This window comes from Nannospalax galili, unplaced genomic scaffold (genome assembly GCF_000622305.1).
Source record: "Nannospalax galili isolate Female #2095 unplaced genomic scaffold, S.galili_v1.0 scaffold567, whole genome shotgun sequence".
Lineage (NCBI taxonomy): Eukaryota > Metazoa > Chordata > Mammalia > Rodentia > Spalacidae > Nannospalax > Nannospalax galili.
Genome location: NW_008357638.1, coordinates 351227 through 364354, shown reverse-complemented (window position 1 = coordinate 364354; position 13128 = coordinate 351227). Strand labels below are relative to the sequence as shown.

Genomic DNA, 13128 nt, shown 5'->3' with positions numbered 1-13128 from the left:
AAATAACGAAAGAGGGCTGGAGAGATGGCTCAGCAGTTAAGAACACTGGTTGTTCTTGCAGAAGACCCGAGTTCCAATCCCAGCACCCACATGGCAGCTAACAACTGTCTGTAACTCCAGTTCCAGGGGATTTGAAGGCCTCTTCTGTCTTCGCAGGCATTGCATGACATGGGTGTACTTACCAATATGCAGGTAATGCACTCATACACATAAAATAAAAATAATAAATAAAATATTTTTTAAAAACTTACAAAAGAGCCAAGTGTAGTGATTCACCTTATATCCTAGCACTTAGGAGGCAAGGCAAGATCCTAGCTTTTAAAAAAAAAGCCAACAAAATATGTGATAGCTGTTTGCTGTCTTCATAATGTGGGAGCTTGGTTTATTTTGGGTAAATATGTAGCTTTCTAAGTAGCCTTTTGAATCTAATTTTATATTATGTACATTAAAAGTAGTAGCATATTTTTCAGTGAAGAATGCTATTTAACTTCTTTCTTATTCTTGTATCTGCCCTTCTCTCCTCTCCCATGTATAAATAGAAATGACTATGATGATACCATTCCAATCTTGGATGCACTGAAAGTCACCGCCAATATTGTGTTTGGCTATGCAACGTAAGAAAACTTGATATTAAATTTTCTTTATTCTTTTATGTCTTCGTTTTGATTGTAGATTAGAAACATAGAAGTATCTATAGACACCTGGGCATAAATTTTCCTTCTATCTTTGCTTGATAGAAAACCTCAGATAATTGGCTTTATACTTCACCAGAGAATTTAGTTCCTGAGTGGACAATGACTCTTTAGTTGAGCTGTCATTCAGAGGGCAGAGAAGAGATGAAACTTTTCAGTGGGTATGATCACTCCACTAGCAAGCATTTGCTTTTTTAAATATTCCTTTTGTTTCTTTTTCACTGTCTAAAATTTAAAGTATATATTTGTGGGGCACAAAATGGTACAGTGTATAACATGGAATGATGGTGTCAGGATGCGTAGCAATTCCAAGCACCCACGTGGCTACTATCAACCATCTGTAACTCCAATCCAGGGGAAATGGACACCCTCTTCTGACCTCCACATGTCCATCACCTTCGTGTACGCATTAATTCCCCCATCAAATAGAAGCATTTTGCCCTTTGACCAGCATCTTCCTCCCACCCTCACTTCCCAACTTCTGATCTCCATCATCTGCCTTTGGCTTCTTTTGTTTGTTCAGTTTTGTCAGTAAAAATATAAGATTCATGCTCTATTGGACTTACCTTCTTTCTCCTTGTGTTTTAAGGTGTCAGGGAGCAGAAGCTTTTGAGATCCAGCATTCTGGATTGGCAAATGGAATTTTTATGAAATTTTTAAAAGATAGATTATTAGAAGACAAGAAAATCACTGTGTTACTGGATGAAGTTGCAGAAGGTAAAATTTTTTAAAGAGTAACCCATTCAGAAAAAGGGGAGCAGAGGAGAGAAATGTGTCCAGGGTTCCTTGTTCAGGGATGGATTATTCTGCTTTCATCCATTCTTATGTAATGTTCAGCAACATTGCCTCTATTTAATTTTTTGTTTCTTGCTGGCTTAAGTGTTGCCATCTATGTTACATCACCTAGATAACAAGATTGACCCTAGGAACAGTGATGAAAGAAAATTTAATCCTGTACCATGTATCTGAGCCTAGAGCCTTGCTGCTGCCTGGTCTACTTGTTTAAAAAAAAAAATGTCCAGGGGCTGGAGAGATGACTCAGTGGTTAAGAACAGTGGCTGCTCTTGCAGAGGACCCAGGTTCAATTCCGAGTGCCCACATGGTGGCTAACAACTGTCCATAACTCTAGTCCAGGGGAATCTGATGCCCTCTTCTGACCTCTGCAGGCATTGCACAACACAGGTACATTTACATATATGCAAGTAATACACTCATACACATAAAATAGAAATAATAAATTTTTTTTTAAAGTCCAGTGAGAGGGTTACAGAGATGGCTCAGAGGTTAAGAGTATTGACTGCTCTTGCAAAGGACTGGGGTTCAATTCCCAGTACCCCGTAGTAGCTAACAGCTGTCTGTAACTCCAGTTCCAGGAGATCCAATGCCCTCTTTTGATCTCTGTGGGCATTGCATGACACGTGTGCACTTATACACATGCAGACAATACACTCATTCATACACATAGAATAAAAATAATATAAAAAGAAAATTTAAGTCCAGTGAGCATTCTGCCAAGATATCTTTCTCTGTTATTTTAAAGATTTATTTATACATACATACATAAGAATGTTTTGTCTGCATGTATATAAATGCATCATGTGTGCCTAGTATTCATGTGCCTCTACCTCATGAGCTTTCTAAGTACTGAGATTTACAGTATTTTTTTTAATGACCATTTAAAAATGAAGGTACTCTATTGCAAATTAGAACTGATATTTCGCAGATTTTCCACAGATGACAAGTGTAACTTTCGTGTTTTTTTTTGTTTGGGGAATTTTGTTTTGTTTTTTGAGGCAGGGCCTCACTCTGTAGCCCATGCTGGCCTCAGACTCAATAAATGCCCTGCCTTAGTCTCCTGAGTACAGGTATTACAGGCATGAGCCACCACACCCAGCTTAGGGATAATATATATAATATTTTGCTAACAGCTGTTTGTCACATTTATCTTGTGCTTTTGTCAATATATAGATGTATATTGTGTTTTGATCTATATTTTTGTACTCTGTGTGTGTGTGTGCTAGACCATGTGACTTAACCACCTAACATAGCCTGCTAGGTCTTTAGACTTCCTGCTTCAGCCAGAGAAGTTCTGCTTTTATCTGTTTAACGTACAGAGCTTCCCCTTCAGCTTTCATTTGAAGAAAAGGTTCTACTACTTAAAGTTTAAAACGCTTTTGTATTATTTTAGGGGTTTTTTTGTTTTGTTTTGTTTTGTTGTCTTTGAGGTAGGATCTCCCTGTAGCCCCGGCTGACCTGAAACTCACTATGTAGACAAGGCTGACCTTGAACTCACAGAGATCCACCTGCCTCTGCCTCCCGAGTGCTGGGATTAAAGGCGCACACCAACATGCCCAGCTATTTCAGTTATTTTCAGAATTCTATAAAGATGCTTCAGAGCTCTTAAAATGTGATTTTATATATATATATATGTATGTATGTATCGCCTAGGCTAGCCTGAAACTTATAGCAGTTGTACTGTCTCACCCTCCCAAGTGTTGGGATAACAGGTATGAGCCACTATGCTCTGATCAGTTAAACTTCTGAAGCATATTTTAAGGCTGGAGATGGAGACCCATGGTAGAGCACTTGCCTAAAGTTTATTTTTAACTATTTTAAAATGAAATAAAAAGTACATGCTTACCTATATATGACGTTTGTCAAGTTGCCATATACTATGAGTACATTTGAACTTCTTAATAAACTTCTTAGGAAGTTTTGCTGCTTTTCCAGATCTGGCATGCCTACTTAGGTAAAATTATCCAGACAAGAGTAGATTACAGTATACATGTAACACATTCGTTTTAGTGCCCGGCGCATTGTTCACGTCATGTATAGTAGCTAACCAACTGTACAAAATAAATAAAAGCTTAATAAAAATCATAATAATTAAATGTAGCACTTATTTTGTGTTCAGGGTACTTTATACCTGACCCTTTTTGCTTGGTAGTTACCTTAGTTTCATTCTTATTGCTATGATAAAATACCCTGACAAAAACAACTTAAGGGGAAACAAATCTCCTTGGTTCACAATTCCAGGGTAAGTCTAGCATTGTAGGAAAGTCAAGAGAGTAAGAACTTGAAGCAGCTAGTCAAATTGTTTCCATAGTCAAGGATAGAGAGCAGTGTATTAATGCATTCTAGTGCTCATCTGACTTTCTCCACACTTACACAATCCAGGATTGATTCTCCTGCCCAGGGAATGATGCCACCCACAGTGGGCAGGTCTTCCCACTTCAATGAATGTAATCAAGATAATGCCCCACAGAAATGCCCACAAACCAACCTAATCTAGAGAATCCCTCATTGAGAACCCCTTCCCAGGTGATTCTAGAATGTGTCAAGTTGACAATTAAAGCTAATCATCACAGTAGTGAAGAATAAAAGTAGTTGTAAGAAATTGTCCACAAGTTATCCAACTTTGAAATAATCCAACTTTCCTGTTTCTCCCTTTAGATCTTCTGGGGATTAATTAACCAATTAGTTAATAATTAAAAATATTTGGTAGGGGACTGGAGAAATGGCTCAGCAATTCAGATCACTGGCTGCTCTTTCAGAGGATTGGATTCGATTCCCAGCACCCATGTGGTAGCTAACAGCCATCCATAATTTCACCCTCTTCTGACCTCTATGGGCACTGCACACACATGGTACACTTACGTATATGCATGCAAAACACTCATACACATAACATAAAAATAAAACATTTATGGGGAAACTATTTGGAGATCTTAGTAAGTTAAGCAATTGGAAGGGAACAGTACCACCTTGCCAATTTCAACTATGTACAAATGAAACAAAATATAAAATAAATGGCTTGCTTTGATGAGGCTATGGCCATTAGCCTATAGCCCCAGACTTTTAATTTTGTACTTTTTCAGGACAACCTTATTATCAGTGGATGTTCAGTGTAAATCTAGGATTTTGGTGGTAACCTATATGTAATTATGTTTCCTCTATTTCCCCTGCCTACCTTATATAAGAACCATCATTCTAAATTTTATGATTTCCTTTATTTTCTTATGACATATCTTATTGAGTTTGTCATATGATCTCTAAAATGATATACATATTTATATTTAGGTTGTTTTAACTTTATAAAAAGATACTGTATTCTATGAAATCTCTTGAGACTTGATCAATACTAAGATAATCCATAAAATTGACTCTAGATCATTCATTATGACTAGTATATAAAATTCCATTGTGCAAACATATTACAATTTTTTTTCAACTACTGTTCTGCTGATGGGAACTTTTGTTACTGTGTGTTACTGTTCTTATATTCTCATACATGTTCTTTGGAACATGCAGAGTCTCTGAGTTACAAACCTATGATTTGAAGTTGCTAATCATAGTGCATGTCATTGTTCATGTGTAGAAGGGCTGTCTTTACCACTTATCACATACCTGTCTTCCCACCAGCACTATGCAAGAGCCAGTATAAACCTGTACTCCCTACATCACTTGACAGGTCAGATTTTTTCAGCTTTGCTGAAATGATGTTATAACTTGATTTGTTTTTCCCTGATCATTAACACCATTTGTTAATGGTGTTAAACATTTGTTCATATTTTAATAGCCATATACATATATATATATACACTCTTAGATGAAAATGTAGTCATGTCTTGTCCATGTTTTGATTGTGTTTTTGCTTTGCTAATTGAATAATACTGCTTATGTCTTTGATAGAATATCAGCCAGCACCTCTAAGATATTACTGAATACAACTGATAGTTGTTGCTGTGTCTTTGTCTCATTTCCGAGTTTAAAAAGAATGTTGCTTATGTTCTCACATGTAGAATAATGTAGATGTTTAATATTCTTTGTCTGGTTAAGAAGGTTCTGTGCTGATTTTTTTTTTTTTGAGAATGTTTACTGTGAATTAATGTTGAATATAGTTTAATGTTTTTTTCTGCAACTATGAAAGAGATGGTATGATACTTCTGTTCTTTTAATCTCCTAATATGATGAATTAAGGGGCTGGAGAGATGGCTCAGCAGTTAAGAATAGTGGCTGCTCTTGCAGAAGACCCAGGTTCAAATCCCAGCACCCACATGGAAGCAGTGCTTGGTAGCTTTAGTGTCAACTTGACACACCTGGGTTGAGGGAGCCTCGGTTGGTGAATTACCTCCGTTGGACTGGCCTGTGGCCATGTCTGTGGGGCATCTTTTGATTATTGAGTGATGTGGAAGGGCCCAGCCCACTGTGGTTGGTGCCACCCCTGGATAGGTGAGCTTGTATTACATAAGAAAGGAGGCTGAGCAGGGGTCAGGAGAGCAAGCCAGTAAGCAGCGTTCCTCCATGGCCTGCACTCTAGCTCCTGCCTCCAGGCAGGTTCCTTCCCTGAGTTCCTACCTTGGGCTCCCTGATGAACTGTGACCCAGGAGATGTAAGACAAATAAACCCTTTCCTCCCCAAGTTGGTAGTGGTCAGAGTGTTTTGTCACAGCAATGATAAACTAGAACAGAGGCTAACAGCTGTCTTTAACTCCAATTTCAAGGGATCCAGTGCCCTCTTCTGTCCTCCTCAGGCACTGCATGATATGGGTGCACTTACATTCATGTAGACATAACACTCATACATATAAAATAAAGTAAATTTTAATTAAAAAAAATATGATGAATTAGATTCCTCAGTAACCTAACCTACTAATGAGTTATGTGATTTTTAAAAAATATTCTATTTATTATTTTTATATGTTTTTTAATGTGTATGAGTGTATTGCCTGCATGTATGTGAGTGCACTCATGTCATGCAATGCCGTGGAGATCAGAAGAGGGCTTCGGATTCCCGTGGAACTGGGGTTAAAAACAGTTCATAGCTGCCATGTGGGTGCTGGGAATCAAGTCTGGGTCCTCTGCAAGAGCAGTCAGTGCTCTTAACCGCTGAGCCATCTCTCCAGTCCTGAGTTATGTGAATTTTATTAGGATACATTTTTCCATTTTTTGTCTTTGAAACAGAGTCTGCCTCTCACCCCAGCTGACCTGGAACTCACTATGTAGACTAGGCTGGCCTTGGTCTCACAGAGATCCTCCTGCCTCTGCCTCCCAAATGCCTGTGCCACCATACCTGACAGGACATATGTTCTTTAAAGATTTTATTTTATTTTATGTGTATGACTGTTCTGCCTGAATATAAGTGCACCTGTGTTGTGCATTGCCCTCGGAGGCCAGAAGAGGGCATTGATCCCTGGAACTGGAGTTACAGACAATTAACTACTATTAGCCACCTTGTGGGTGCTGGGAACTGAACCAGGTCCTCTGCAGGAGCAGCTAGTGCTTTTAACCCCTGAGCCACCTCTCCGGTCCCTCAGGACATATTTTTAATGCAACTTGATTTACTGTGCCAACATTTTGCTTAGAATTTTTACATCTCATTGCATGCATGTACAGAATTCTCAAAGAACAAATTGTAAATACTTTATTTAAAAAACAGTTGGGGCTGAAGAGATGGCTCAGCGGTTAAAAGTACTGTGTCCTCTTGCAGAGGACCCCAGGTTCAATTCCCGGCACCCACATGGTGGCTAACAACCATCTGTAACTCCAGTTCTAGGAGATCTGACTCCCTCTTCTGACCTCTGCGGGTATTGCACAACACGGGTGCCACCTACGTACATGCAGGCATAACACTCAAACACATAAAAATAAATAAAATATTTTTTTCAAAAACAATTCACCTTGTACCTTTAAAAAAGAATTTCCACATCTATATTCATATGGAACATGAGCTGATATTTTTACCTTTTCATACTATTTTGTTTTTGTTATTATTATGTTGGCTTTGTAAAATGAGTTGGAGGTTGTGGAGGTTAATTTTTTGTTAATTTGCTTGGGTCTCACTGTCAAGATACTTAGTCATACATTCATGATGTTTCTAGATAGTTGATCCAACATTATTCTAGATAAGATTGATGTTTAGATTGGTGGACTTTCAGTAAAGCAAGTTACACTATAATGTGGGTGGGCCTTGGCCATTGCTTGAAGGCCTAACAGAATAAAGATGCCACCTAAGTAAGAAGGAATTCTGCCAGCAGATCACCTTTGTGTCTCAGACTGTAACTCTTCACTGTGTTCCCATTTCCCAGCCTGTCTGCCAACACTGCAGATTTTAAACATGCACCTCTTCAATTCTGAGAGCTAATTCCTTAAAATAATTTCTCCCTCCCCATCACTATATATCTACCTACTCACACGGAAGTGCGCACACACACACACACACACACACCCTTGTGCTGGGTATTTTCTGTCAGTCTGGGATTGATATTTTCTTTTAAATATGTTATTATTTTTATTTTATGTGTATACGTGTATTGCCTGTGTGTAGGTAAGTGCACCCATGTCATGGAGTGCCCGTGGAGGACAGAAGAGGCTGATGGATCCCCTGGAACTGGAGTTACAGACAGTTGTAGCTGCCATGTGGGTGCTAGGATTCAAACCTGGGTCTTCTGCAAGAACAACAAGTGTTCTTAACCGCTGAGCCATCTCTCCAGCCCCTGGGATTGATATTTTCTTCTTTCTTTTCAAAGATATGACCTCGGCTCTTCATTGGCTACTATGTTGTTCATTTCTGCTTTTTATGTTATGGCGCACCTTTCCTTCTTTGATTTTACTCTGCTGTTCTGTTTCTAACATCAGAAACATTAACACACTTCTGTAGTGATACCTCTGTCCTGAGGAATGCTTTCTATCTTTCTGTACCATGTTAATAGAGCCATGTCAGCTTTCTTTTGGTTGACCAAATGCTGTTTCTTGATCATTTACTTCTGAACACTCCATGCCATTCTGTTTTGCTGTAGCTTTTGGAGGCAGCAAGTAACAGATTTTTAAATCCAATAATGATGATCTTTTCTTTAAAAATTTTAGTTCTTGGGGCTGGAGAGATGGCTCAGCGGTTAAGAACACTGACTGCTATAGCAGAGGACCCGGGTTTGATTCCCAGCACCCACATCAGGTGGCTCACATTCCAGGGGATCCAATGCCTTTTTCTGGCCTTCAAGAGTGCTGCATTCATGTGCACAAACCCACACACACATAATTAAAATTTAAGAATTAAGCCTTAAAATAATAATAAATAGCAAACATTTCAGTTTTTAGAACTGGTCAGTACTTTCATGTATTTGCTTACTGTTATACCCCCAGCACTTAGTACATAGTAGGTACTAAATATTTTTAACAGATGATATTGAGAATATAACCTGACTTATTAGAGCATGCTTAGCCTAAATATCTAAACATAACAAAATTATCAGTCTTCAGAAAATGTTTACCTTTTTGTCTTTTAGATATGGGTAAATGTTACCTTACCAAAGGCAAACAGGCTCTAGAGATTCGAAGCAGTTTGTCTGAAAAGAGGGCACTTACTGATCCGATTCAGGGAACAGCTTGCTCTGCAGAATCTCTAGTGCGGAATCTACAGTGGGCCAAGGCTCATGGTATGGTAAAGTCTGTTTCTTGTGAGATCTTCCTATCACAAACATTTTTTAAATCATCATTTTTTTCCTTCCCTAACTAAACAGCTTTCTCCCCAGTTTTATAGTTAAATTTGTGAGACAGGTGTAATAGTGGGTAATCCCAGCACTCAGGAAGTTGAGGCAGGAACATCATGAGTTCATGGCCAGACTAGGTATGTAGCTAATCTTGTTATTTTACCAGCAGTGAAAACAAACCTTATTTCTGAGTTTTTGTTTTGTTTTGAGAAAGGGCCTCATTGTGTAGCCCAGGCTGGCTGGAACTCCATTAGTAAAATTTAAATGATCTGTTTAATTCTGTTTTTACAGAGGTTTAATTTTTTATTTGTGTGGGATACAGACCTTTAGCTTCTGCTATACTATGACTGTTGAAATGTGCGACTATCAGAAGCCACACAGTTCTGGGTTCTACCATGCACTCATCTTGTCTAAACGAGGGAAAGAAACAGTCCCCATTGCATAGGGTAGTTGAGGTTGACTACAGGTTACCTATGGAGGCCATCTAGCTCATAAATGCTATTGCCATGCCATCTGTGACACTTAATTAGTGGTAGATTGGTAAAGAGAACCGAGTATGAAGAGAAAATCATAACTGTAGCTTAATTACCTTCTGGTAATTTTATGTGATGTAGTGAAAAGAAGTTCAAGTTACTGACTGAGGCCCCAAGTCTCTATTCTGTGACTCCTTTATTATAAAAATGATGGAAAAAATGTATTTCTTAATCTCCTATAAAATCTTTCTTTTCATAATACTTTGTTCTCTAAGTTATATTTTTGGTAATTTAATGTATTAGAGCACATTAAAAGATAAGGTGCTATAAATATATTATTTTGACATTCTAGATAATTATATAAGTAATTCAGATTGAGTGTCTTTTCCACAAAAAGTATCTGAATAACACAAACAAAATTTTAGTGATCAAGATCAACATTAAGGGATGATGATGTAGCTCAGTGGTAGAGTACTTGTGCAGCATGCATGAGCCCCCCTAGGGTGAGTTCCTAGCACCACAAAATTAAAATGAAAATAAGCTCATCAGTAACCAAAACCTTCTGTGAGATGAACTGGATCAGGTTTTGTCATGCACACCCAGTCCCATCACATGGAAGCCTGAGGCAGGGTTCAAGGCAAGTTAGAGGCTAGCCTGTGCTATATAAGGAGTTCCTATATAGTGAGACCATGTCAGTCTGTCCTAGAAACCAAAGAGAAAAAAAAGTGTGAATCATGTATTTCTTTTTTTATCTATTAAAAAGATGAAAAATTAATATCATTTTTAAAATGGTATAATGAAACTAGTACATTTATATTCCATGTCAATGAAAATAGTAAGCCCCATAAGTAAGAACCATCAAAAAGCTATCTCCAACAATCCTGAAGCATCAAATATATGAAATACTGATAGCAAAAACATCAGAACACCAAAATACAGTAGATATCCAGGAATAGCAGAATGATAGTTAACAAATTATCATTGTCAGATGGAGACAATACACTTTATTAAAAATTCTTGTTATGGCCAGGCATGGTGGCGCACGCCTTTAGTCCCAGCACTCAGGAGGCAGAGGCCGGCGGATCTCTGTGAGTTCAAGGCCAGCCTGGTCTACATAGTGAGTTTCAGGACAGCTGGGGCTACAGGGAGACCCTGTCTCAAAAAGACCAAAAAAAAAAAAAAATTCTTGTTATGGAGACTAGAGAGATGGCTCCGAGGTTAAGAGCACTGGCTGCTCTTACAGAGGACCTGGGTTTGATTCCCAGCACCCACATGAGAGGCAGCACACTCATACACACAAAAAAATTTTAAATAATAATAAATATTCTTGTTATGGTGTGAGGTTGAAGCTCAGTAGTAGAATGCTTGTTTGTGCAAGGCTCTGGACTTCATCCCCAACACCACACGCACAAAAGTAATCTTATGAGTTTGAGACATCAGTGAAGATTTATGTATATTTTTATTACCACTAGGAAAATTTTATATGCAGATGGGTAAAACTAATGAAAGATATGGTTTGTTTGACCAGCAGAATGACCCTTTTCTAATTTTGTATATATGTTTCAGCAATAGCAGTTAAATAATATTTTAAGGGAATGAGATAACCATATTCTGCCTGTGTAGGATGCTTGCTGTTGACCAAAGAACTTGCCAAGCACTCTTTAAATGATTTTTTTTGTAAGTTGTTTCTAATATTCTCTTCCAGAACTTCCAGAAAGTATGTGTCTTAAATTCCACTGTGGTGTTCAGATTCAATTAGGATTTGCAGCAGAGTTTTCTAATGTCATGATAATCTATACAAGTATAGTCCACAAACCACCTGAGATAATAATGTGTGATGCCTATGTTACCGATTTCCCGCTTGTAAGTCTCTTTTTTTCTTTTATTTGAAATAGAAGATGTGTTCTCACTTTTTAAAGACTGAATTTTGAAATGAGGTCAAAGCTCAGTGGTAGAGTGCTTGCCTAGCATGTGTGAGGCTTTAGGTTCCATCCCCGGCAGCAAAAAAGAAAAAAGAAATCACTCAGATATTAAACTTTTTAAAACATAAAAGCTGATAAGTATAAAGGAAATATGTATTTATATGTATGCTTATTTGTATAACAGTGATCATAATATTTAATAACTGCTAAAATACCTTAAGTTTGTCAAGTTTAGAAATATCTAAAGTTTATTCAGGAAAAATGTCTTTAGGTTCTCATCTTCTAAATAGGATTTCAAATGTGAAAAAAATAAAATAGGATTTTATGTATATATATCATGAATAATTTTATTTTAAAAACTCTTGTGTCCAGTACAAGTACAGTATGGTAGCTTATAGAAATTATAGAAATCTACTTCTGTTCTTTCCAAACATTTAGTTCTGATAGTTAAGCATCCTCTTTCCTATGTAGGTGTGGCAAATTGAGAAGTAAGCAAAAAGAGAACGGAAATCTAAAATGTCACTGTTATACTTATAGAGGCTTCAGGGAGGATACAGCTTCATGTGAGAGCAAACGATGTAGCACAGAATACAAAATCAAATCCACCCTGCCCACAGTCACAGCTTCACTGTGTAGGGTAAGCCTTCCTGGGTGCTAGGCCAGGAGAGAGCCACAGGCTTCCCTCGGAAGGAGCAGAATAACCTTCTGTCCTTCACCAGGGGGTTGGCTCAAAAAGAAGAAAAAGAGAAGAGCTTGCTCATTTGTTGTCTTAGTTTCCTTCTGTTGCTGTGGTAAAACCCTGACCAAAACCAGCTTGGGGAGGAAAAGTTTTATTTTACCTTCACCTTACAGTTCATCATGGAGGGAAGACAGGGCAGGAGCTCAGGGCAGGAACCAAAGTACAGCCATGGAGGAATGCTGCTTATTAGCTTGTTCCTCCAGCCTGTGCTCAGCCTGCTTTCTTATACAAAGGAAGGACCACCTGCCCAGGGGTGGCACCACCCACAGTAGGCTGGGCCTCCCGCATCACTCAGTAATCAAGAAAATGCCCCACACACATGGCCACAGGCCAGTCCAATGGAGGAAATTCCTCAGTTGAGGTTCCCTTTACCCAGGCCTGTCAAGTTGACAACTGGATCCCCTGACATGATAGTAAAGATGAAGAGAATCGAGGACTAGAACAATAATGGGACCCTCTCTTGAAAATGAAACTCAAGTAGGGTTAACGTGTTCAAGGACTAGCTTAAAAGGCAAAAATTAACTTTCAGGCCAGTCCAATGGAGGAAATTCCTCAGTTGAGGTTCCCTTTACCCAGGCCTGTCAAGTTGACAACTGGATCCCCTGACATGATAGTAAAGATGAAGAGAATCGAGGACTAGAACAATAATGGGACCCTCTCTTGAAAATGAAACTCAAGTAGGGTTAACGTGTTCAAGGACTAGCTTAAAAGGCAAAAATTAACTTTACTTTTTTTTTTTTTCTTTTGGTCTTTTTGAGACAGGGTCTCCCTGTAGCCCCAGCTGTCCTGGAACTCACTTTGTAGACCAGGCTGG

The 13128-nt window shown here is 38.4% G+C and overlaps 1 protein-coding gene across 1 annotated transcript in view; it reads left to right on the top strand.

Moving 5' to 3' along the window:
- Positions 1-13128, top strand: part of Malt1 (MALT1 paracaspase) — a 70541-nt gene that overhangs the window by 53774 nt on the left and 3639 nt on the right. The window contains exons 12-15 of the mRNA XM_008855361.3: positions 540-614; positions 1282-1409; positions 8977-9126; positions 11359-11516. Coding sequence (XP_008853583.1) covers positions 540-614; positions 1282-1409; positions 8977-9126; positions 11359-11516 — 511 coding nt within the window. The remainder of the gene's footprint in view (positions 1-539; positions 615-1281; positions 1410-8976; positions 9127-11358; positions 11517-13128) is intronic.